At 51.4% G+C, this 24142-nt stretch overlaps 1 protein-coding gene across 1 annotated transcript in view; it reads left to right on the forward strand.

The window, feature by feature from the left end:
• The window catches only part of COL15A1 (collagen type XV alpha 1 chain), a 104720-nt gene that overhangs the window by 67907 nt on the left and 12671 nt on the right, over positions 1 to 24142 (forward strand). Inside the window, exons 16-34 of the mRNA XM_077140205.1 lie at positions 976 to 1011; positions 1381 to 1521; positions 1662 to 1730; positions 2723 to 2758; positions 2857 to 2940; positions 5041 to 5106; positions 7496 to 7531; positions 9462 to 9524; positions 11773 to 11841; positions 11941 to 11976; positions 13978 to 14031; positions 14133 to 14192; positions 15525 to 15593; positions 15720 to 15761; positions 18222 to 18267; positions 20462 to 20542; positions 20942 to 20991; positions 21103 to 21204; positions 22124 to 22268. Coding sequence (XP_076996320.1) covers positions 976 to 1011; positions 1381 to 1521; positions 1662 to 1730; positions 2723 to 2758; positions 2857 to 2940; positions 5041 to 5106; positions 7496 to 7531; positions 9462 to 9524; positions 11773 to 11841; positions 11941 to 11976; positions 13978 to 14031; positions 14133 to 14192; positions 15525 to 15593; positions 15720 to 15761; positions 18222 to 18267; positions 20462 to 20542; positions 20942 to 20991; positions 21103 to 21204; positions 22124 to 22268 — 1285 coding nt within the window. The remainder of the gene's footprint in view (positions 1 to 975; positions 1012 to 1380; positions 1522 to 1661; positions 1731 to 2722; positions 2759 to 2856; positions 2941 to 5040; positions 5107 to 7495; positions 7532 to 9461; positions 9525 to 11772; positions 11842 to 11940; positions 11977 to 13977; positions 14032 to 14132; positions 14193 to 15524; positions 15594 to 15719; positions 15762 to 18221; positions 18268 to 20461; positions 20543 to 20941; positions 20992 to 21102; positions 21205 to 22123; positions 22269 to 24142) is intronic.

Below are 24142 nucleotides of genomic sequence, written 5' to 3' on the forward strand. Positions count from 1 at the left end.
CTCCTGGCTTTCTTGCTGCAGAATTTCGGCCCGTCTCATTGTCAGAGGCCCACAGGCCATACTTTGCTCCTGGCTTCCACTACCCTCTTGCCAGATGCTTCTCTGCTATGGTCTCTGTGTAGGGCTGTGTTGTCTTCAACTTCCCATCAGTTTCCTTTTGGCATTCCTCCCTGTTTCAGGTCTGCTGTGACTCCCCATCTTGTTTCTGAGCAGGGCTATTTTAAAACTCTCCCTTCTGTCACTCCCAGGGATCTGGTGTAGAGGAGGGCAACCTATCCCAGAGAAAGAGGGTTGGGGGAAAGGACGCAGTCTCGGGTGGCCGTCAGTCCCTTCCTTGTGGCTATGCAGTTGCTGGCTCATTCCCATGTGGGTGGTTTCCTCAGAGATTCTCCCTGTGGGGACCCCGATCTCAGGTCCTTGAGATAGGACAGTGTCTCCTGTGGCCTAGCCCTCCTGACTTCCCCCGCTATCCTGGTATTCTGGGCTTGGGACTCACAGCTGGTTCCCGTCTATGGGATGCACATCTAAACCCCAGGAAACCCATTCTGTGGCCTCTGCTGGGGCTACTCAATGCCCCCCACCTGTTTCTGTTCCCTGGAGGTTACTGAGTCCTTAGATTTTCCCAGAAGAGAGTGTGTCATTCCAGATGTCTCCCAAACTCTCGGGTAGGGTCGGGAAGGCACCCCTTTACTTCCTTCGTGGTGGGGAAGGAGCCCGCCCCAGCCCACCGACATCTCCAAAGGAATCTTTCCTCCACAGTCCCCGCCACCACCACCCGCCACCAAAGGTGGAAAAATTGGTTGTGTGGCCGACTGACAACACTGCACTAAGCTCAGCTTTGAGGTGTCAGCCAAAACTGGAACAGAAAAAAGTCCCATTTTAATGTCCTGCCTCTCTAGAGTCCATATTTCTGCCTTTTTTCTAGACAATCCTAAGGAAATATATATTAATTGGCCGTGGGTTTTTCTTTTTCAGGGAGCAAGAGGGCCTAATGGCTCCACTGGCGAAAAGGTAAAATAGTATGATAAAAAATAAAAGCCTCGCTCTTCCTCTGCTTCCTTTGGGTTTACTGAAATTGGATTGTTGGGTTGGCAGATTGGATGCATAAATGTCACCGAGTGGAGGGAAACACATCTCAAAGGCAGAAAAGCTGGGGGTGGGGGTGTAGAAACCTTTGTGATGTGCTCCCCACCCCAGTGCATTCAGATGCATGGAACAGCTTAGCTGCAAGTGAGAGGTCAACTAGTGAGACAGCTGTTTCTGTTTCATTAAGCGGCCTGGCTCAGAGGAGCCATCAGCCTAATTAAACTCTAGGAATGCCTTTCTGCTCTGGAGGGGCTCAGCCAGGGCGGGGTAATCAGCCTGTCCTCTTCCTTGCAGGGTGACCCAGGCAGCAGAGGCTTACCAGGGCCCCCAGGGAAAGCTGGAGCAGTCGGCCCCCCTGGGGCCATGGGTCCTCAGGGGCCTCCCGGACCCCCGGGGCCCCCCGGCGCTGGATGTACCATGGGACTTGGATTTGAGGTAATTGCCCTCCTCAGGTGGTAAAAGAAGGACACACTCTTAAGTGCTGGCCCTAGGGGGACACTGCTAACTCGGGGTCCAGGGAGGTGCCTGGGAAGCGGTGCTTAGATCTCAGGACCCCCTTCTTTCTCCTTGCCTAGGATTCTGAAGGTTCTGGAAGCATCAGGCTATTGAGCGAACCCAGAGTCTCGGTACCCGTGGCTTCAAGTGTAGGTTGAATTTTTTTGTGTGTGTGTGCTGTATGACTGTCGCATTTCATTATTTTTCCATGCAAGTATCCCATTATTGCAGCACCATTTGTTGAATTTTTGTTTGTTTGGTTTCTGTGAAGTGCATGGACCGTGAATCAAACCCAGGTCTCCCACATGGCAGGGGAGAATTCTACCACTGAGCTACCCTCGCACCCCCTGTAGGTTGAATTTTGAAAGCTTCATTGTGAGGGCTGTCAGGCTGTCACACTGAAATTAGGAGGCTCGGAGGCACCCTCCTGGCTCTGCCACTTTCAGTAACTCATCCTCTTTGGGTCTCTAGCTCCCCAGCTGTGCACGGGGAAACCAGGCGTTCTTTACAGCTCAGTGCTTTGAAGTTTTGCACAGAACATTGTGTGGGGAAGCTTGAAAACTCCCCTGTGCACACGCATCTCTCACTCTCTCATCTCTTTATCTCTTTCTCTGTATTCTCTCCCCACTCCTTCCTCTTTCCTGTCCCCCTCCTCTCTCTGTCCCTCTGTCCTCTCCCTCTTCTTCTTCCTTCCCCCCCAGTCCCTTACATCCAAGCATCTACGCCTCTCTGCATCATTGTTTCCCCTCTTCTGCCCCATGCCATCCCCAGTCACTCTGGCTTAGGGGCCCACCCTGCTCCAGTGTGGCCTCACCTTAACTAATTGCACCAGCGATGGCCTAGTTCCAAAGAAGGTCCCGTTCTGCAGCCCCGGGGTTAGGATTTCAATCTGCCTCTCCGGGCCTGTGCTCGTGGTGGCTCCTGCTTCCACGGCGATCAGCCCCCTGACCCAGACCTCAGCGTCCCTCCCGTGATTGAATCTGACAACACTGTCCCCGTAGATGCAGAGGGCTCCGTGGGAATGAAGGAGGCAGAGTCAGACCGAGTGCTTGGGGGAGCTGGTGAGCTGAGGAAGGAATGAGCCAAGCCGATAGAAGCAGCTGGAAGACTTTGTTATTTATTTGTTTGTTTGCTTTGCCAGGGTCCTAAAGGAGAAAAAGGAGAGCAGGGGCCTAAGGTGAGGTGACAAGTGAAGGCGTGCTGGGCGCAGGCCTGGTTCTGGAAGCTTTATCCATGTATAATGACTCTTTTCTCTCTTCCTTCGGCTGGAACTAGGGAGAGAGGGGGATGGATGGAGCCAGCATCGTGGGACCCCCTGGGCCCCGGGGGCCACCGGGGCGCATTGAGGTCTTGCCCAGTGTGAGTATCCCACAAGCCAGCGCCCGCTGCCGTGCTGTCTGCCTGTGCTGGAGTGCGAGGTTGGCTGCCCTCCTGGCTGCTGTGTCTGAGCCTCACCCGCCAGGACACCTCACCTGTCTGCTCCTATCCTGTTACTGCTGGTCTCTCACGTGGTGCTTCCAGAACATTCTGTCCTGGTTGGTAGCATTTGGGAGCCAACTCAGACAGCAACATGCCTGCTAACTGGACCCCAGAGCCCGGCCAGCTTGCCCCCTAGTTGCAGGGTGTGCTCCCTGGAGACAGGCAGCTTCCTAGAGAAGGTAGGGGGTGCTGAGCTGAGCCCACCCTTTCCTGTGTCCCCAAACTGCCAAGCAGGCAGGTCCCCCACCTGCCAAGGCGGAGAAAGGGGCGGAGAGAAATATGGGGTTCCCTAAAGTAGCTCCCCTCCCATCAAAGGAAACCCTAAAGTGGGGGTAGAGCATTCAGCCTCCTCCTCCCTCCCCGTGGCTGCAATGGCAACATGTGATTCCGAGTCTAGATTGCCAAAGCCCTACAGGCGGGGCCGCCCTGGCCGGGGTGGGGGTGGGGGTGGAGCAGTCATCTCTGTCTTCATGCCCTGGGGGGGCCCCAACAGCCTCATAGACTGGGGGGCTTCAAGCAGCAGAAATGTGCTCTCTCTCAGCGCTGGGGGCGGGTGGGGGTGGGGGGCAGCTTTGCTCCCGTCCCTGCCTGTCTGTACTCTGCCACCCTCCCTCTGTGTCTTGCTGTGTGTGTGTCCAAATTCTCCTCTCCTTATAAGGACACCCGTTATACTGGATCAGGGCCCCTCCTAATCCAGTTGGTCCTCATCTTTAATACAATCTGCAAAGCCCCTAGTTCCAAATAAGGTTATATTCACAGGTATGGAGGTTAGGATATGAGCACATCTGTTGGGGGGGCACAGTTGGACCCACAACTGCCTGTTTGTGTCCATCTCCTCCGTGTGGCCCCGGGGGTTCTTTCATCTCATTGCCCCAGTACTTGGCACACAGTATCTGCACATTCATGCCACTTAAATTCTCTATTCACAAACACCCACGTGCAAATACTGCATCAAACACAATCTCCACCTTCTAGGAGCCCCCCATGCAGTCAGGGAGAATGGCCATAATGAGAGATGCAAAGGCACAGCAGTGGGAGAACAAGGTGGGGAAAGATATTTTAGGATATGAGAGATCCAGGAAGACTTTCTGGAGGAGGTGTCATTGAGCAGAGGGCTTGAAGGCCGAGAAGGATTTTACCAGGTAGGCCCGGACGGAGCACAGGGCTTCTGGAGTTCGGGGGCAGGCACATGCTGCACCAGAGCACACAGTGGGATGGGGTGGGGTGTTCAAGGTGCAGGGAGTTAATCGGCCCAGGGTAGTGGGCGTGGGGAGGGTGGGGGGTGACCAAAGTTTCAAGAAGGTTGGAATGTGTCTGGGACCAGATTGCAGTCCACTTAATATTAAGACATCACATTTTTTTTAAAAAACTGTGGCCTTTTGGAGAGGAAAGATGTCATGCTGGTAACAACAGAAAGGCAAAAGGCTCAAAATGACTGGAAAAAGGATAAGTGGTGCAAAAAAAAAAATTTATTGAGAAAGATCAAGTGTGGGTAGAGATGTGGGGAATAGGTGATCTTGGATGTTTCTGGCAGAGATGTAGATGATACAGCCCCTTTGGATAGCTCTTTGGCAATCTATTAAAACTGAAAATGCCCATACCCAACAATTCATATGGAAAGATCATCATGCTATATGTTTGGGTAAAAATAAGCCGGTTGAGGAAAAGTCATACAACCTGATACCATTTATGTAAAATTAGCCACATGCACAAACTCACACAGAGAAATACACAAAACACCACACTGTATATTTTCTGTGGGTGTATATAGTAATTTAAATTTTTTAAAGAGAATACATTAATGCATTGTGCAATTCAGTTGAAAGAGGAAAACAGTAAAGCAGCTCAGGGTTCAGGGTGTGATTTGATTTACTCATGTTCTCCAGGCTGGGGGGTGACTTAAATTAAAGATTTGCTGCCAGAAGCAAGGCAGAACACATGCCATCCTTTATCCTCATTGCCTGGTTTTTCTCTTTGCAGTCTTTGGTCAACATCACCCATGGATTCATGAATTTCTCTGACAGTCCCGAGCTCGTCGGGCCTCCGGTTAGTAGCCACAGCTGCCCCAGAGTGAGGGTCCCTCCAGGAAACAAAGTTGGTTTTCTTGGGGTCCTTGATAGCCCTGAAGCCTGGAGCGGGAATATATGGGAGTAGCCTGGAAGGAGAACTTTGAATTTTTGAAAAGTAGCTATCTCATTAATTTGCTCATGGGGAAAATACTGTCTAACGCAGTGGAAATTTCCCTGCCTTTGCACCAGAAATGTGTGTGCTAGAAATGAGAGACTCACAAGTAACAAATTGATCTCTGTGCAATGTCTTGAACCTGCTTTTATTTACATTATCTCATTTCACGAGGCAGGAAGAGCCTCGAGTGAGCTGTCGTTCAAATAAGAAAACCTAAGCCCGAGGAGGGAACATGACTTACCCCAGCTTTTTAGCCCATTTTAGAAATCAGGAAACTGACACCCAAGGATGTTAAATTATTTGTGCAGGTCCACAAAGTGGGTCTGCAGTACAACCCATGGACATAAGGGGAAGGAAGCTTCCTCACAGAGCTTGTGCAATAAACTGACATTGCATCTTCCAGCATCTGCTGGGGCCAACTGGGGAGAGAGGAAAGAGTTCTGGCCTTTGGAACATTGGATTCCAGCTCTAGTTCTTCTGGGGACCACTGTGAACCTCTGGTTCTCTTCTCTGCTAATACCTCCCTAGACTTTGGGACAGTTTATAAAAAGTGAGGGAGGTGAAACTACTTTGTAAACTGAGGCACTCTGTGCAAGCCAGAGTGGAAATAGAGGCAGAGGCTTCTACTCTGACAGCCGTGCAATCCACATGTCTGCTGGGTCACCCTCCCCTGCAGATTCCATTAAGGTTGTCCCTTTCCTTATCCTGTGGAATATCCAGGGCCCTCCACCAGGATTTTGGCAAATATCTAAGAGGTTTGTCTGGCACAGAGTTTCTCCTTCTGCTGAGTAACCTCTGTCCCTCTCTGTACTGCTCGGCATCTATTGGGGCTCCCTTCCCTTGATTTCTGGTGAAACAAATAAGGGTTCTCCAGAGAAGCAGAACCAATAGGGCTTATGTATATATAAGAGGTTTATTTTATGGAACTGGCTATAATGATTGTTGGGGTTGGTGAGTCTAAAGTCAGCAGGGCAGCTTGGAGGCTGGAAACATAGTCAAGACGCTGGGTCTTCATCGGAAATCCCTAGGGCAGGCAAGCTAGCAACTCAGCAGTATTTCTAGTCTGCAGTCTTGAAGGATAACCTCTATTCACTGAAACCCTCAGTTCTTTACTCCTACAACCTCTAAGTGGTTGAAAGTGGCCCACCCACATTTTGGAGGGTCATCTCCTTCACTTACAGTGAACTAATGGCAGATCAAATCCCATCTGCAAAGTAGCTGCACGGCAACATCCCAGCCAGTGGTCGATGGAACAACTGGACGCCCTAGACCAGCCAAGTTGACACATAAAATCAACCAGCAGAACCAATAATCAAAAACATCCCCATAATCAAACCCTCAACCAACCATCCAGCCAACCCAAGTCCATTCGCAAAGTTTTCACTAAATGGGACTGGAGGTCTGGGGTACCAGGAGGGTTGATACTGAAGCAAACCACAGATAGCTAGCTTCAAAGGCAAGATTAGGCGCCTTGTCCGCATGCACTGCCGCTCCCATCCCTGTAACCCCCCTTTCAGCACCAGCCGTCCTGGCCCTAGCTACCTTCCCCTTGGGAAAATCCAGGCCTTCAAGTGTCCCCTTCTCCCCTCATGGTACATCAAGCTTTTTCCTCCTGCGTGGCAGTTCCCTGGCTGAGTGGCCTCGAGTCCCTTGAGGCCTTGGTCCCCTCTTCCCCCTTGCTACATATGCAAGGTGTTGAGAAACTTATTTCTCTCTATGTCATGTCAGACTCATAAGCCCTTAGTGGCTGGAGGAGCTGACAGGAAGGAGGGTCCTGGCCCCATGTGGAGTGAAATTCTGTGCCCTGGGGGTTTTTAAATACCTGGAGGGAAATCTCCTCCTCGTGTGGAGGGAAGAGACCCATATTTTCACCCTCCAAATACCCAGCTCATTTGCGCCCTCTCCTCTGAGTTCAGCACCTTGCTCTCCAAGAATTTTATTGAGGTCCCCGGTGCTGCATTCATCGCTCCACGCAGTTTCAGACCATGCTTTCAGGCTGAGATGGAAAGTAAAGAAATTCTGGCTTGGGAGAGCCAGGACTCGGTGCCCCAAAGCAGCTGAGTGACTCTGCCCAGGTCCCTTCCCCTCCATGCTTTGGAATCTTCCTCTGCAAAATGGGCTAGTGAGCCCAGCTGGGTGGGGAGATGCTGGGGCCGGGCAGATGCTGGGAGGGAGGTGCCCCGAGGCGCAGGGTCCCTGCTCCCTCCGGACGGGCTGCTCCTAATCATGCTTTGTGCTTGGTGTGTCGCAGGGACCGGAAGGCATACCTGGGCTGCCAGGATTCCCAGTAAGTACCACGGCTGCTCCCTTCCTTCTGTGCCCAGGGCTTTACCTCTTCTGTGCCATTTTCCTGCATCTCTGCATGACCAACCTCTAACGCCACTTTGTTCCTGTAGACTGTCCTCCTTGCTCCCTCGTGGAAATGGCCCTCCTCCCCTTGAGTCCCTTACGGTTTTGTTTTCACCCCTCCTGGGCTTCCGTTCCACCTTGAATCACTTGACAGTAACTGTGCCCTCATCTTTTTTCTCATCTGTCCTGAGCTTGTGAGGGTTGGGGTTTTCACATCATTCTCTAGCCCAGCCAAAGTGGTGGGCGGCGGTTGGCTTCCCATGAATTCCAGTGGATGAGGCAAGCATTTTAAGTGGATTAAGTCCACCAAAGTCCCTGAGATAGGATGGTGGTGATGGACAGCAGGGCTGGGGAGGGGCTGGGGGCCACAGGCGAGAAGTCCAGTCGTGCCTCTGTGTGCACCACAGTGGGCCTGCCACGAGGACAGGTGGAAATGCATTTCTGGGTAGCAAATGATCAGTTAAAGTCTGAGCTGGTGCCAGAGCCCAAGGCCCAGCCTCAGGAAGGGACCTGCGGGATTTCTGCAAGAGGCTGAAGCTCTAAAAGGCCCGAGGCTCCCAGGTGACAGCTCTTGCTGCTTCCAGGAAAGCAGAAGGCAGCTTATTAAACAAAATGGAGTTTGTTTTTGGTGGTGGAATTACAAGTGAAAGGCCCAAGGCTCCCAGGTGACATTTCCTGCTGCTTCCAGGAAAACGGAGGCAGCTTATTAAACAAAATGGAGTTTATTTTTGGTGGTGGAATTACAAGTGATTACTTTTTCTGTTTCTGTATGCTTTTCTGAACTTTTTACGTTTTCTGAATGGAAAATGTCTGTGATGATGCTAAAAATACGTGTACACCAGACATTGAAAAACAGAGGAGAGAGGGGCAGCCACAGAGAGGAGAGGGCCCACTGGTTTGGAGGGGAGCGGCCCGGCCTCTGTCCTCAAACCCAGCCAACACATGGTCTGGGGCAAACATTTTCCTGCAAATTCGTGGTTCTGTGTTCCCCAGAGAGGAGCCTCCGGGGCCCCTGCAGGGAGGAATGAAGGGTGCCCAGGCCATGGCCGTCCAAAAAGGGAAGTCTCTTTGACAGGTTTCTGTAGATCAGGTACTTCATTTGGAAAAAAAAAAAAAAAAAAGGAAAGATAGGAAGAGTTTCACTGCTAAAACATAATAGCAAATAGTGGAAAGCCACAAAGGAGACAAGACAGGGACTTGTGAAAAGTTGTCATGTAGGAAAGTGCTGAAATGCCTGAAATGCCTTTCCAGGGCACTGTCACAGCCAGTAGTGTCTGTGGGGGACACTTGAGGTCCTGTCTGGGAAGTCTGAACTGCCTGAGAGCAGAGGGTAGGGGGGCAGAGCTGGAGGTGCAGAAGGAGTGGGGAGCGCAGAAGAGTTAGGGGAAAAGGGTCTATCCTGGGGTGCAAGGTGGAGTGGGAGTTAGGGTGCTGAGGCCTGACTGGGTTGGGTTGGGGTGCCGACCTAGGACTTTGGGTCCCATCCTGTAGGTAGAGAGTGAGAGAAGGGGCGGGAGTCAGGGAAGACAAATGGGTGGTAGGGAGGCTGCTCGCTGGCCTGGAGATGTCTTGGGGTGAGCAGCCAGGCCAGGCCAGGTAAGAGGCTGTTTCCATAGCACGCGGTTGGAGGAAACCGAAGTGCTGGGGGTGGGGAGGCCTCCTGACTCCAAACTCTCTGTGCTGTCTTCTTACCACCAGTCCAGCAGTTTTGGACTATGTAAAGTTAAGAAAACAAGGCTGATTGTGACTTCCACCTACCTGTGAAGGGCCGCCTCCATTCTTCTGCTTTCTGATAAAAGCATTTCTAATCGGTTAAAGCATTTTCATCTTAAGGAACAATAAAAAAGCCCTCCAACAATTCCTTCCAGGGCCCGAGAGGACCTAAAGGTGACACTGGAGTGCCTGGATTTCCAGGATTAAAAGGAGAACAGGTAAGAGGGACCCAGGTGTCCGGGTGGGATTGTGCTCCAGGATTTTCTATACATTTCAAGTTAGCTGGAGGTAGCTGTTAATTTTTTAATTTCTTAAAATTATTTTTTGAGGTAGAATTCATATGCATCCTTTTATAGTGTTCAGTTCATTGGTTTTCACAAACAGGCACAAGACTGTGCAGCCATCACCACTATTGAATTCTAGAATATTTTCATCACTCCCAGCAGATGCCCCATTTCCATCAGCAGTCACGCCCCAACTGCTAGCTTTTGGTCTCCAGGTTCCCGCATGATGAGGGTGGACCATGGAAGGTGGAATTGATTTCCAAAAGAGTTTGGAAAGAGAACTTGCCCCAACACTTCCTTGAGTCCCTTTATCACATGTGCTATTCTTTGTTGGATGTCCCCACTGGAGCATGTGCTTTTGGAGGGCAGGCATCGTGCCAGCTTTCCTGTCTATTGTTCCTGTGTCCGTCACAGGGCCCGGTATACAGATGGTGCTCAGAGCATTTGTTGGAGGAAAGAACATATAACTAATGAATAGCATGAGTGTTAATATTTACAAATTGTAAGGTGAGGCAGGAACTAACCATTGTGCCCTTCCATGTTTGCCTCTTAGGACTGATTTCCCAGTTGGTTCCTAGAGATAAGGGGGAGGGTGGCAGCCATAGACAGATTAGATGCATTTATTTGTCCGTCCTGTTATTTACTCATGCATCTGTTCATCCATTTATCAAACTCTGCGGCTTGCCTGTGGTGTGCCAGCCAGCTTCCTGTAGTAGGCACTAGAGCTATAGAAATAGGCTATGGGAATCAGACTTGCAGAGAGCCACCAGAGTCCGTGGTCACTGCTGTACGGAGGTCTGTCCACCGGGGGAGCACTGTGCAAGGAGCATCTGGGCCAGCCCTGGGGAGTCAAGGGGATAGGCATGCTCTCAGAGAGCAGGGAGCTCTGGGCTTCTCTCCACCTCTACCCCACCCATTCCGCACTGGCCCCCAGGAGGAGGAGAGAAGCTCCAACGTCTGTTAGACCACAGTTCCAGGGGGTGGAGGGTTTCGGCAAAGGGATCCAAGTTTGGTGCCACGTGGTGTGATGTCTTGGGGTGCTTTCGTCACCAGGGGCCTGCAGAGTGGGAGGGGACTGGGGCAGCACTGGCTTGAGAGGACACCTGGTCACGTCTCTCTTGTTAAAGCAAGAGCAACTGTTGCCTTTGGTGCTCTGTTTCCCATGTGGTGAGGTCATGTGGCTCTAGAGGGACCCACGCGTCACGCCAGCCACAAACCCCTGCCACCCCGAAAGGCTGCGATGGGTTCCCAGGCAGCTCTGCCCTGACTCACCGCGGCAAACGCACTTTCTCTTGTTCCACCTCTAATCCTCTGTGCTTGCTTCTTCTTGCTGCTGGTGTGCCCAGGACTGCCTTTCCTCGCCAGTAGAGTGGTAAGATTCAGATAGCGGGTGTGGGGCTAGGGGCGCAGAGAGACGGGGCTGCTTGGCAGGCTTTGGTGCCTCTGCTCTGGCTGCTTCCAACCCCGTTGAGAGGAGTCCTCTGTGTAGACCAGCCCAGCCTCTCGGCAGTCAGCATTGACGTTTGGGACCAAAGCCTTAGAGGAGTATAGAAGGTCCTCTACCGGGCCTCTTCTGTGGAGATGTATCTCCTTGGAAGCCTCCTGGGTTGGTAGATGGCTCTGCTGGGGACAGGATTTGGGGCCGGATCCTGGGTCCCTGCGTCTCTCTATTTTCCAACATCTGGCATGGCTTGGCCTACCTCCTTGGTGTCTGCATAGGGGTTTGGGGGGTGGGGGCACCAAACATCCCAAATGGAGGCGTGATGCCCCTGGGCTGAGAGAGGCTTCTAGTGCTTCTACCTTCATCTGCTTTTGCAATTTCAGTTACCCCAAGTTGAGTTGTTAGAAAACGAAGCTCTCAAATGGTTTGGGCACCAGAGGTTCCCTGAGGGATGCTGTGGACAAAGAGGTGGGGAAGACCATGCTGGAGTTGGATCCTGGGGCAATAGGAGTGAAGATGTGTCAGCAGTGGGAGCCAGAGAGGGGCTGGGGGACTGCAGTCCTGCATGGGACAGAAGTGACAGCATGAGGGAAGAACTCAGAGAACATTCCATCAGCTAGGAGGCTGCTGGGTATTATAGTAAGAGTTTGTATGGGATGAAGGCAAAGGAAATCATGACCTCTGGAAACCAGAGGTGAGGAGGGGAGACCCAACCTCAAAGAAAGGTTTTCTGAATTGCAGGGCGAGAAGGGCGAGCCGGGTGCTCTCTTGACCGGGGATGTTCCTCTGGAAAGGCTGAGGGGGAAAAAGGTAACTATGACACCAGTCCCTGAGAGTGCAACTTCCCATCATTGTTTCTACCTCTGGCAGTGTTCTGCAGAATGACAAGTACATATTTCCGTGTTTTAGGGTGAACCTGGCATGCACGGGACCCCGGGACCCATGGTAAGCCGGAGCTTCTCCCATCTGGGTCTGAATTGGGGTTCCATAGCCTTGATCACTTAGACAACCAGTTGCCCCAGTTGTGAAAATAAAAAGGATGCAGCAAAATGCACATCTGTGAGTAGGCTAAGAGCCATTAGATAAACATCTCAGTGGTTTCACACAACCATAGCTTATTTCTCACCTCTGCAGAATCTCCCGTGGTTTTGAGGTTATTCCTAGTTGGGCGTTTCACCTCTGAGCCGTGATGCAGGGACCTGGGATGTTCTCATACCGTGGCTCTGCCGTCTTGGGGATTCATCCAGCCAGCAGGCCAGCGGGGAGGGGAGAGCATGGAGGATGGCCACCTCTTCCACATTCCACTGGCCAGAACCCACATGCCTGGGGGCCTTGGAAACGTGGTCTAGCCGTGTGTCCTGGAAGAGAGGAGCACGTGGTGGTGAGCACGTGCAGTTATGCCACAGCAGAAGGTTGCCAGTTGCCCAGCGAACCCTTGAAGAACCTGCAAAGTCTCTCTGGACTTTTTGGATTCTGGTCCTGGGTGCTACTCCTTTGCTGTGAGACTTTGAACAAGACCTCTACCCTCTCTGGGCTTCAGTTTTCCTGTCTGTAAATTGAGGGAAATGGATTAGCATTGGATGATTTGCAGACCTTACTGCTCTCAGAATCTACAATCCACATGGGCTCGTGAACGGTTTTTTATGCTTTCTAGTTCCCTCCAGGATGGACCCCAAATTCCCCAACGCATATTCCTCCTCAAGGAACATAGAACGTTCAGGTGGACATTCCCTGACCTGTCAGCTGTTGTGCTGGAACAAGTCCACCTACATCATCCTTACAGCCCTAAGAGGGGACTATTAGAGCCCCCATTTTATAGATGGGAAACAAAGCTTAAAGAGGGGAACTAACTTGTCCATTATCACATACCCTTTAAGGGCGCTAAGTCCAGGCTCTTTGCACCCCACCCTCTAGTGGACAAGCTGCTCTTGATTCTTTTGAAACATTTTGGGCTTGAGAATTGTACATGAGGTTTGTTCAGCTGAAGCTGGCTCTCAGGTCAGTGCAGATGGGACCACACATTTCTCTAACAGACACTTCTCCTTGTGAGTGGCCCAGAACGTCCAAGGTCCATCTTTTGAAAGACCTTCTGGCCTTTGATTCTTTAAACCTGGCAAGGGGTAGCAAGGGCTGCAGGGCAGACGGGGAGACTGTTGTGTTAACACTGGTTAACCACTTATTAACCTCCACTTCCATGGAGGTTACCGTAGCTAGCAGGGGTCACCACTAGGCTGCTGCAGATGCTCGTGCCCGTTGTTCCTGCCCGTTGAAGGCCGGCTTGTCAAGGGACCTTTGCTGGGCACAGATGTGCCATAGCAGTCAGTGTGATCCTAGCGGCCAGTCGTGCTGGGAGGTAGGAACAGGGCAGTGGTCCTAGCAGGTGTGAATCCAGAAGCCAGCATGGGAAGAGGCTATGCCCAGGGCTCCGGGACTCAGCTACAGGACCAGGATGCCAGGCCAAGACTCTGGTCCTTAGGGGTAGGTAGGAACAAGACAGGGGCCAAATCCTGGAGCAGTTTCTCAGGCAGAGCTGGAATGTGGGGTGAAGCTGGGCTGCATTATTAAAAATGGGGGGCCTGGGGAGCCCAGGGACGAAAGACGTTGGGCAAAGGTCCACATCCTGAGCTGGCCCAGCACCCAGCTACCTGGTTGCTGAGGCTGTGAGCTACTGATCTCTAGCTCTCTAGCTGACCAGGGGTTGCATCCAGAGCTGGGATGGGGTAAAGCGTGCTGAAGGATGGGGTGCAGTGACGGGTTCAGCAAGTGGTTCCAGCTGCAAGGAGAGGCCAGGAGATAAGGAGCCAGGCAGGTGGTTACTTGCTCATTGTGCCTTGTCCTTTTCCCTCTCCATGGCTTGGCATTGTCACTGCCCAAGGAGGCAGGCTGGACATCTCCTTGGACCTTCAGTTGCTGCTTTCCCTAATCCAGTATTTGTTCTGCCTGTAGGGGCCCAAAGGACCACCAGGACATAAAGGCGAATTTGGCCTTCCGGGAAGACCTGTAGGTATCTGCGTTGCTCAGTCTGGAGGAAAAGGGAAGCCAAGAGGGCTGGGCCGGCGTGTGGGCAGTGAGTTTGCTAAAGTGTCTTGTGGCCATTTCAGGGTCGCCCCGGGTTGAACGGCCTCAAGGGCACCAAAGGAGACCGAGGGGTCATGATGCCGGTGAGTGCCCCAGCGACCCCCTCCCGGCCCATCCCAGTGGGACAGCCAGCCTTGGGCCAGGGGGGAGAGAGTGTGCCTGGTCCCATGAGCTGGGCTCGTGGACAGAACATTCAGCAACTCTCAGGAACATTCTTCCCCCATCACCACTTGCAAAGATTGGCCAGCCCAGGCCTGTCCTCTGGTTCGCTTTCAAGGGGTCCACCTCAAGCATAAGCATCCCCATGCAGACCCCAGAGGAAGATGGGGGAAAGAGTCTGGGTGAACTTGGAAATCCGGCCTCAGAACCCAGGTCTCCTGATTCTAGCAGTGCAATGCTCAGGAGTGACTCTCCCAGGTAGACCAGCTACTCAGGCAGGGCCCACAAGGTGGCAGCACGTGAAGGCAGCAGCAGGTCCAGGGTCTAGAAGAAGGAAACCCCCATTTATTAGCACCTGTTGTATACCAGGCCCTGTGCAAGGGTGCTTTTAAGGGCAGCATCTCGCTTAGCCATGACAAGAAGATCATCTGGGGGGGGGGGGGGCCCTTTGTCTTACATGAGAGGAAGCTGGGGCCTGAGGATATTAAGTGACACCCCTCCCAGGCCAAGGTCATTCAGCTAACAAGCGCCCGACCACAATGCTGATGCGACTCTAAGACCAGGGCTGCTCCTGTTTGTCCCACACCTTTTCTCCCTCGTGTGTCCAGGAATCCAGAAATTTCACTGTACGGGTATGGTAGGGACTGACTGACACAGACCAAGGCCACAGGAACTGTTTAAAGTACCTGAACTTCGAGTGGTCAATACAGCTTCTGCGGGGGCTCACCGCCTTGTTTCCTGCTGGTCAGAGGCCCCAACCCAGTCCTCCTGCTGCAAGGCCCTGCTCGGGCGGCCAGGGGGGGCCAGCTGTGAACGTGACTCTGGTTTCTAACAAGCGTGGCCTGCTTTGCGTTGATGGGGTGTCCTCATCTGTGTTGTGTCACGACCCCCCACCCCCATCTCCATACTAGGCATGTGCAGATAGCTAGGTGCTAGGTTCTGAAGCGACGGAGCACTGCTCTGGGAGTCAGCATCTGGGTTCCTGTCTAGTTCTGCCGTGAGTTGCTGTGCGGCCTTGAGGAGGTCTCCTTCCTTTCTGGGCCTCGTGATCTGCAGTTGTACACCAGGCCTCCCCCGTGGTTTGCTATGAAGACACAATGTAGAAGCTCCCTGTGAAAGGAGCCAGCCTATTGGGGGAGGAGTGAGTTGGCTCCATTTCCTCACTGTGTCCCTAAACCCTTGGGGGAAGCTTCCTGCAGCTGCCTCCGCGCTGATCACGACCTTAACTCAGGAAGGCCTTTCTTTTCTCCCTCCAGGGCCCACCTGGCTTGCCTGGTCCTCCGGGACCGCCTGGCCCCCCTGGAGCTGTGGTTAACATCAAAGGAGTAAGTTGGGGGTTGTCCCGCTGGTTGGGGCGTGTGGAACAGGGTGCCGGACTGGCCCAAGCTGGAGTCTGGTGTCCTGGGACCGGGCAGGCTGGTGGTCTCACTTCTCATTCTCTTTTCCCACAGGCCGTTTTCCCGATACCTGTCCGGCCCCACTGCAAAACGCCTGTAAGTAGGCATATCGTCAGCACCTTTAAAGAGGCAGAGACAGCAACCAACAGAAAAAATCGGACTTTGTCTTGGGCCCCTTTTGCCCAGGAATGTCCTCTCTGAGGTCTTCTGTCACCTACACACAGACCCTTAAGGACCAGCAGCTTTATGATAAGTGACCATGGCCATGACACATCTTGGATCTTCTAAGTGGGCACACATGGGCAGCGTGTTTCTTTTAATGCAATTGAAAGTGCAGTTCCTTTCACTATCATACCCCGGGGCTTGAAGCAGCAGAAAAAGGGGAAAAATAGACCTTTGAAAAAAGATAGATGAGGAAAACAAAGCCATGCCTGCCAGTGGTCTTTGTGTCAGGGACCTTTGGGTCCAAATCGAGAACTATCTGTCCTTTCCCGGTTATCAGATCACTGCTCTGCAGGTGGCCCTGAGAGGGGATTTTCTCTCCCACTTTGTAATGAGGAAGACTGTGACTCAGAGAAGCTAGCTGGCTTGTCCGAGGTCACCTGGCTAGGACACGGTGTTGCGGGGACAGGAACTCACAATTCCTGACTGCCAGGCAGAGACAGACGCTGTGGGCTGCAGGGCAGGGCGTGCCCAGTATTCCCGCCAGTTTGTGGCACTGTTGCATGCTGAAAGAATCCTGGTTCTGTGGGGACACTCAGGGAGGCAGGTGGCGGTGGTGGTGGGTGCCAATCTTACTCTCATAGTGCAACAAATACTCCTTGAGCGGCTCTGAGCACCAAGTACTTTGCTGGGCCCTGGGAACTCAGGCATGTTCTGTGCTTTCACAAGCTTGCAAATTGCACCTGAAAAAGCTCCCTGAAGGGCTTCGCCATTGATGCCTGTTGGAGGTGGCGGTGAGGCTTGAAAAGGACACAGTTTGACTGTGTTTGCCTAGATGTCAGTCCCTCCTCATCTGACCTCAAAGCACCCAAGTCTTCAGCCCAGAGCCTGGGAATCCTGGTCTGGAAGGCAGAGGGTGGGACCCCCTGTTTAAGGTGACCATTTGTCCCTTACCCCTGGCTCCCAGCTGTCCATCAGGGCCATAGCAACCCAGGACAGAGCTTTGGCATGTTTGCGTCGATGGCCCTAAAAGAAACCTGAAATATCACTGTTGGAGGACATGCCAGCTGCATACCACCTCCTTATGGGACAGAAGGGGAGACAACAACCAGATTGCCAAGGGGTCTCCCAATGAGTTGGTGCCAGAGCTCCTCATCACCCCCCACCCCTAGTCTAGCTTGACTTCACGCTTCAAATACACCAAGTCCTGTGCCAGCACCTGACAAACTTTAGAGGGCTGTAAACATGCTACTGCAGTGACCCTGACCTATGCTAGGGCCCTTTGCGGTAACAATGGACTTTGAGGTCCACAGAGGTACTTAAAAGAAGCCAATGATGAGATCAGAACATTTTAGGTGAAGTTTGTTTTTTTTTCACTTTCCTGGTGCCTGGCTGGACACCGCGGCAGGGGCCTGGATGTCTCCTGATCAGTTCTCAAAAATGACATTTTCAAACAGAAACGTCTCCTCCCTTGTCCAGCATCTCACAATCCCCTTCTGATTTCAGCCCACTCCAACCCAGTAAGGATTTGCAGCTCACACGCCTGGGGCAGAGGAACTTTTACCAGCATAGCTGCAAGATATCAGCTTGGCATGCAACCTTCAGCCTTAACTTAGAAATGTTTTTTCTGGAATGTTCGCCCTCCTTCCCCCACCCCACCCTGTATTCTTTCGGTGACCCCTCGACCCTTCAACCAGTGGGATTGTGGCTCCACAGGGATCACTCTGACTCTCCTTATCTACTCGGGAAGAGGTGGAGGTGGGCTCATAGAACAGGGTGGCAGGGGCCTCTGTTTTGATGGATAAGGAAACGCAGGGATCTGGGAAAGGATGGGTAAGTGTTATCTAGAACAGCTTAGACTTCAGCCCCCGACACTTAATAGGAAGTTGAGATTAGTTCTCCAAATCTAATGATGACACCCCCCTATTAATTTCCACTACAGTCAGCATCTTCCTTATGCTTGTGTCTGACTATACACATCAGCAGCCCTGAGGGCTGGCGTAGCTTTGTGACTGGGTCTGGTATCCTCTGGGATGCTCAACTGCTCACATGAATCAAGCCTGGTGGTAAACAAAGGAGTCTAAGGATGCTCTCAGCTGGCCAAACCAACACTGCCACCATTTGTTGTCTTAAAGCTTTGTGCTTCCCCTTTGCTGATCTGTCAGCTGGTCGGGTCCACTCCTGTCTATCCATGCCTGGCTACTCGCTGGGCCTCCCGGCTGAAAGCTCGGGGTGCCTACACATGGTGGGGGGCTGGTGAGTGGGTGAGTTTGGGGACTTCCGAGCCAAAGGCCTGGTTCCGGGACCCCACCCCTCCTGCCACGTGGCCCCACAACAGGGGCTTGCAAACCCCAGGACAGGGACTGTGTCTGACCTTCCTTCCTCTCCCTCCAGATTGGAACCACTCATCCTGGGAATGCTGAACTCATCACCTTTCACGGTACACGGGCCCTTCTTTACCTTCTGTTCTCTGGGACATTTCCTGACCCTCGTAGCTCTGAGGAAGGAGGTTAACATTTGCCCAGCAGCGGGCCCAGTGTAGGCAGTCAGGGAGGTCTGCCTGGGGGTGGAGGCAAGCTCTGGGGGCCACGGCTGCAGGATTGGGAAACTCTGTTTGGTTTTGTCGCACATCTTTCTAATCTTCTCACCTTGACTGAGCCCCCTCGCAGGCTGGAAGTATCCCATTAGTCCAGCCATTCATTAGCTTGTTTCATAAAGCATGCACAGAGTCCTTCTCCTTACTTGGTGCTGTCCCCATACACTGTGCTGAGACAGAGGAATCCTAGTCTGTCCCGCTGTCCAGGCCCTTAGACTCTAGTAAGTGAAACTAACTATTTAGAAACATAATGATGATGCAATATTCCAAGAGTTGCGATACGGAGAGGGGCCAGGGGAGCTCAAGGGACCACAGCCCCAAACTGCTTCTGCACCAGTGGCATCAGCAATACCTGCCGGCTTGTTAGATGTGCAGGATTCAGAGCCCCAGCCCAGACCTGCTGAATAGGAATCTGCATTTTAACAACTCCCAGCTGATTCTTCTGCCCGAAAAAGCATGTGAGGCACTGGCTCTGAGTGTCTGGTGACAGTGTGTCAGATACACGACATATCTGTACCACATCAGAGAAGCCCAGGCCAAGAGACCAAAACCAGCACTGAGCAATTGCTCACATCTCCTATCCCCCTTTGGACTGAGGAGTCTGAATACTTGTGGTTTAAGTAAGGCAGGTCTTCTTTTTCCAATACCCACTTCCAGCTTGGCTCTGATCTCCTGCAGATATCTGGTGCCATGCTTTGTTCCAGCTCTTTCTGTTGCAATGACCCCCAATAAGTCTGGGCTGTTTTAAAAAACTCCATGCTCAGACTCAATTCAAGGGCTCTCCCTTTTCTACTACGGTGAGGTAGACCTAGGAGGGGAGGGATGGACCTGGATTTGCTTTGTCAGATCCCCAACTGGCCCCCGTCCCTGTGGAGCTCCTCTGGGAGGAGGGAGAGGAGACAGACCTTTCTGGAAAGGCAGCCCCCTGTGAGCTGGCTGTCCTCTTCCTTGTGGCTTATCACCTCTGTTCCTTTTCGTGGGCAGCCATGTCGAGACAGACCTTTCTGGAAAGGCAGCCCCCTGTGAGCTGGCTGTCCTCTTCCTTGTGGCTCATCACCTCTGTTCCTTTTCGTGGGCAGCCATGTCAGTGGTGGCAAGCTCACTGTCCCCTTCTCTGGTCATTGCTGCCATCTGTTGTCTCTGGACAGGTGGGGTCCTCAGTCCTAAACAGCTCCCCACTTGCTGGGGGACCTCATGAGAAGCAATTGCATGTTCCGTCTGATCCCTGGCTGGCAACATCTGGCCTCTGAAACTTCTGACACTTGCATCTCCTCCTCCACGTTGGGGAAACATGAGCCCCCAAACCGCATCTATCCTTTGGGCTCCCATCTCCATGGTGGAGGGAATTGGGGGGCTCAATCCATCACGCTTCTTGGGAGCCAGGAATCCAAGGGGTTAGTGTCCACCCCACCCATCATGGATGGTGCCCCTTTCCAACTTGCTCTTCTCCCAAGGGGCTCCCTTTTCTGCCCCCCTCCCATATAAAGAGTTGGGAGCGTAGGAGGTGGCTGTAATGCCAGTGGAAAAGGACTTCTTGAAAGTCCTGCAGGAAGGCAGGTCCCCACACACTTGGCGATCTCCTGAGTCTGTCCATTGAATCCTCAGCACGTTTTGTTGTCCCCTGGGGGCATCAGTCTACCAACCGATAGACTCCCACCCCTCGCCTCTGCCCACAGTTGTGGAACCGGGTAGAACCTTGGTTCAGGGGAGAGTTCACAGCAGCCTGTGCGGGCTCCCCACACACACTGGGTGTGGGAATGAGAGCACTTGCTCCATCTGCCTTGCATTACCGCCTCTGTGCTGTCTCCCTGAGATTGGGCTGTTCAAGGTCAGGAATTGTCTGATACGTCTACCTCTGCCCACCCCACCATTTAGCAAAGGACTTTATATCCAAGGACTTCTCAGTCAGCCTCTGATTGAGTGCACTTTGCTAAAGAGGCTCAGTTTGAAAACTCATCTAGAAAAGTTTTGTATAATATGAAGGTGATTTTCCACAAGCTTTCTTTTCTTTTTTTTAACGTGTGTATGTTTGTGGCAGGCATTAAAGGAGAAAAAGGTTCCTGGGGCCTTCCTGGCTCAAAAGGAGAAAAAGGCGACCAGGGAGCCCAGGGACCACCAGGTACTCCAACTTCTGACCTAGATTTTGCCTTTGATTTTTGTTCCTAAGAAATACAACTGAGCCAGAGCGTTGAGTTATCACCTGGACCTCCAGGTCCCCTGAGTTCTAGAGAGACCCAGTCCTGGGCTTGGAGTGTCCATGATGGAAGGTTTCCAAGAGACACCAGAAGTCCAGATATTTCATGATTCATATGCAAAACAAGGCCCAAAGAGGATGAGGGCCTTGTCAGAATCCCATCCCAGCATCCTGGTTGCTGGGTCCAGTTGAAGACCCACTTCTGAGTCAGACAGACCCATGTGGATTCCCTTCCATGGGAAGTGACAGTGGTCACCAACTCGAGGGCGTTAATTTAATTTCTGAAATAATGACTATGAACTTCACAAGACATTTCTTTTTCAGGTCCTCCAGTTGACCCAACTTACCTGAGACATTTCCTGAGCAGCTTGAAGGCAAGTACTTCTCTTCTACCCATGTGGCCAGGGTTTCCAAGTTCTTGGGTTTATGCCAGAGACTGCACTCACCTACTCGTAGTCAGACATTCCCGTGTTCTCTTCTTCCAGGGGCAGAATGGAGATAGGGGCTTCGAAGGAGAAAAAGGAGACTCTAACAGCGAATTGTTTGTGTCTGGGCCTCCGGGCCTGCCAGGAAGCCCTGGACTGGTTGTGAGTAGTGCCCCAACCCAAATCACTTTGCCTGGGGATTATGGCTTTCCCCATGCCCCCTGATATGATCAGGCAGCTGGAGAGTTGACGAGTGGTCATAATATTACAAGCTGGAGGTAGGACTTGGGCCTCAGCCCCTGGCCTCCCTTAATTGTGTATTGATGGGGAACTTAGCTAAAGCCCACAGAGGGAAAGGAGCTGGCCAAGGCTGTAGGCATTCTGATAAATTCCAGGCCACTGACCACCCTGCCTGATCCATATAACTGGTGGAAAACTCACTCAGTGCTAAGGAATTCTTGATGGTGGCCACACCAGATAACAGGCAGAATGGGAAGTGACAGAGATATTTGTAAAGGGGCTGTTGGATCCTTTTACATTTTTATCGAAGAAGCAGCCCCTAGACAGGCTAGTTGTAGGGCCGAGGTTTTTCCACGCCCCCAAAGAAGAAAATCAAGCTGTGCCCCTGTATTAGTTTCTTAGGGCTGCCATCTCAAAGGACCACAGATGATGTGACTGTGAGAACAGAAATGTAGGGGAGAATCCTTCCTGGCCTCTTCCTGCCTTCTGATGGTTTGCTAGCCATCCTTGGTGTCCCTTAACTTGTAGTCCCTGCCTCTGTCTTCACATGGTCTTGTTCTCCTTGTACATCCCCTCCTCTTCTTAAAGGACTCCAGTCTTAATCCAGCATGACCTCATCTTAACTAAAAATCTCTGCAGAGACCCCATGTCCAAATAAGGTCATGTCCTGAGGCACTGAGGGTTAGGATTTCAACATATGTTTTTGGGGACATTATCCAACCCATAACCCTTGATTGCGTAACCAGCAGTCCCCAGCGAATGTTCCATAAAAGGAGTGGAAGGGGCTTCTGGTGAGTCATGTCCCTTTCTCTTCTCTGGTGCTGTGCACTTGCCTTGATAGGGTCAGAAGGGAGAGACTGTCCTCGGGCCCCAAGGACCCCCGGGTGCTCCTGGCCTGCCTGGGCCACCTGGTTTTGGAAGACCGGGCTCCCCTGGACCTCCAGGACCCCCGGGGCCACCAGGACCTCCAGCTATCCTGGGAGCAGGTCAGTACTAACTAGCATGGGTGTCCTTACACCTGCTGCCCCCACTGTTGCACTTGGAGTCGCCACTTCCAGGTGCCATCTCAGGGCTTTAAATAAAACACAGTCTCCATCCAAGGGCTGTTTCTTTGTAAGTGTGGGGGCTTCTTTTCCTTTCTTCATTTTCTTAATCATGTTAAAATCCACATATACCATAAAATTCACTCATTTAAAAGATACAATTGAGTGGTGGATAGTCTCTTCACAAGATTGTGCAACCATCACTGCTATCTAATTCCAGAACATTTTCATCACCCCTAGAAGAAACTCTGGGACAGTTAGCAATACTCCCCTGTTCCTCTCCCCTCAGAACGTGGCAACCACTAATCTGGTTTCTGTCTTTATAGATTTGCCTGTTCTGGACATTTTCATATAGAGGAAATCAGACCATATGTGGCCTTTTATAACTGGCTTCTTTCTCACAGCATGTTTTCATGTGATACATGCCGCATAAAGTACTTTGTTCCATTTTATTGGTGAATAATGTTCCATTGTTTGAATATATGCCATATTTTATGTTTATCCATTCATGTGGAATGTGTCCAAAGTTTTTGTGTGGATTTGTTTTTATTTTTCTTGGGAGAGATGAAGTAGAATGGCTTAGTCATATAGCAACTGTTTTTTATTTATTTATTTTTTTAAACATAACAACATACAAACATGAACATTCTTACCATATGATCATTCCATTCTTGGTATAGAATCAATAACTGTCAATATCATCACATAGTTGTATATTCACCACCATGCTTACCTTTCAGAACATTTTTATCAATCCAGAAAAAGAAGTAAAAAGAAAAAAGAAAAAAACTCACACACACATACCCCTACCCCTACCCCTCACTGATCACCAGCATTTCAATTTACTAAATTTATTTTAACATTTGTTCCCCCATTATGTATTTATTTTTAACCCATATGTTTTACTTGTCTGTCGATAAGGTAGACAAAAGGAGCATCAGACACAAGGTTTTCACAGTCACATTGTGAAAGCTATATCGTACAGTCATCTTTAGGAAACGTGGCTACTGGAACACAGCTCTATATTTTTAGGCAGTTCCCTCCAGCCTCTCCATTGCACTTTAACTAACAAGGTGATATCTATTTCATGCCTAAGAATAACCTCCAGGATAACCTCTCGACTCTGTTTGGAATCTCTCAGCCCTTGACACTTTATTTTGTCTCATTTTGCTCTCCCCCCTTTGGGTCTAGAAGGTTTTCTCAATCCTTTGATGCTGAGTCTCAGCTCATTCTAGGATTTCTGTCCCATGTTACCAGGAAGGTCCACACCCCTGGGAGTCATGTCCCACGTAGACAGGGGGAGGGTGGTAAGTTTGCTTGTTGTGTTGGCTGAAGAGAGAGGCCACATCTGAGCAACAAAAGAGGCTCTCTTGGGGGTGACTCTTAGGCCTAATTTTAAGTAGACTTGACCTATCTTTTGTGGGCTTAAGTTTCATATGAACAAACCCCAACCAAGAATGGCAGCTCAACCTGTAGCTTTGATTGTCCACACTGCTTTTGAGAATATCAAGAATTCAACTTGGGGGCGGGCCACGGTGGCTCAGCAGGCAAGGACGCTTGCCTGCCATGCCAGAGGACCTGGGTTCGTTTCCTGGTGCCTGCCCATGTAAAAAAAAAAAAGAGAGAGAGAGAGAATTCAACTTGGGGAAGTTGAATTTTCCCCCTTTCTCACCATTCCCTGAAGGGGACTTTGCAAATACTCTTTTATTCACTGTTCAAATCACTCTTGGATTTATCAGGGCATCACTCTGGACAAACCCACAAAATCTCATGTCCTACCCAAGGTTCCATGTACTTATGGTGTTCAATTAAGCTGT

This window comes from Tamandua tetradactyla, chromosome 2, assembly GCF_023851605.1.
Source record: "Tamandua tetradactyla isolate mTamTet1 chromosome 2, mTamTet1.pri, whole genome shotgun sequence".
NCBI lineage: Eukaryota > Metazoa > Chordata > Mammalia > Pilosa > Myrmecophagidae > Tamandua > Tamandua tetradactyla.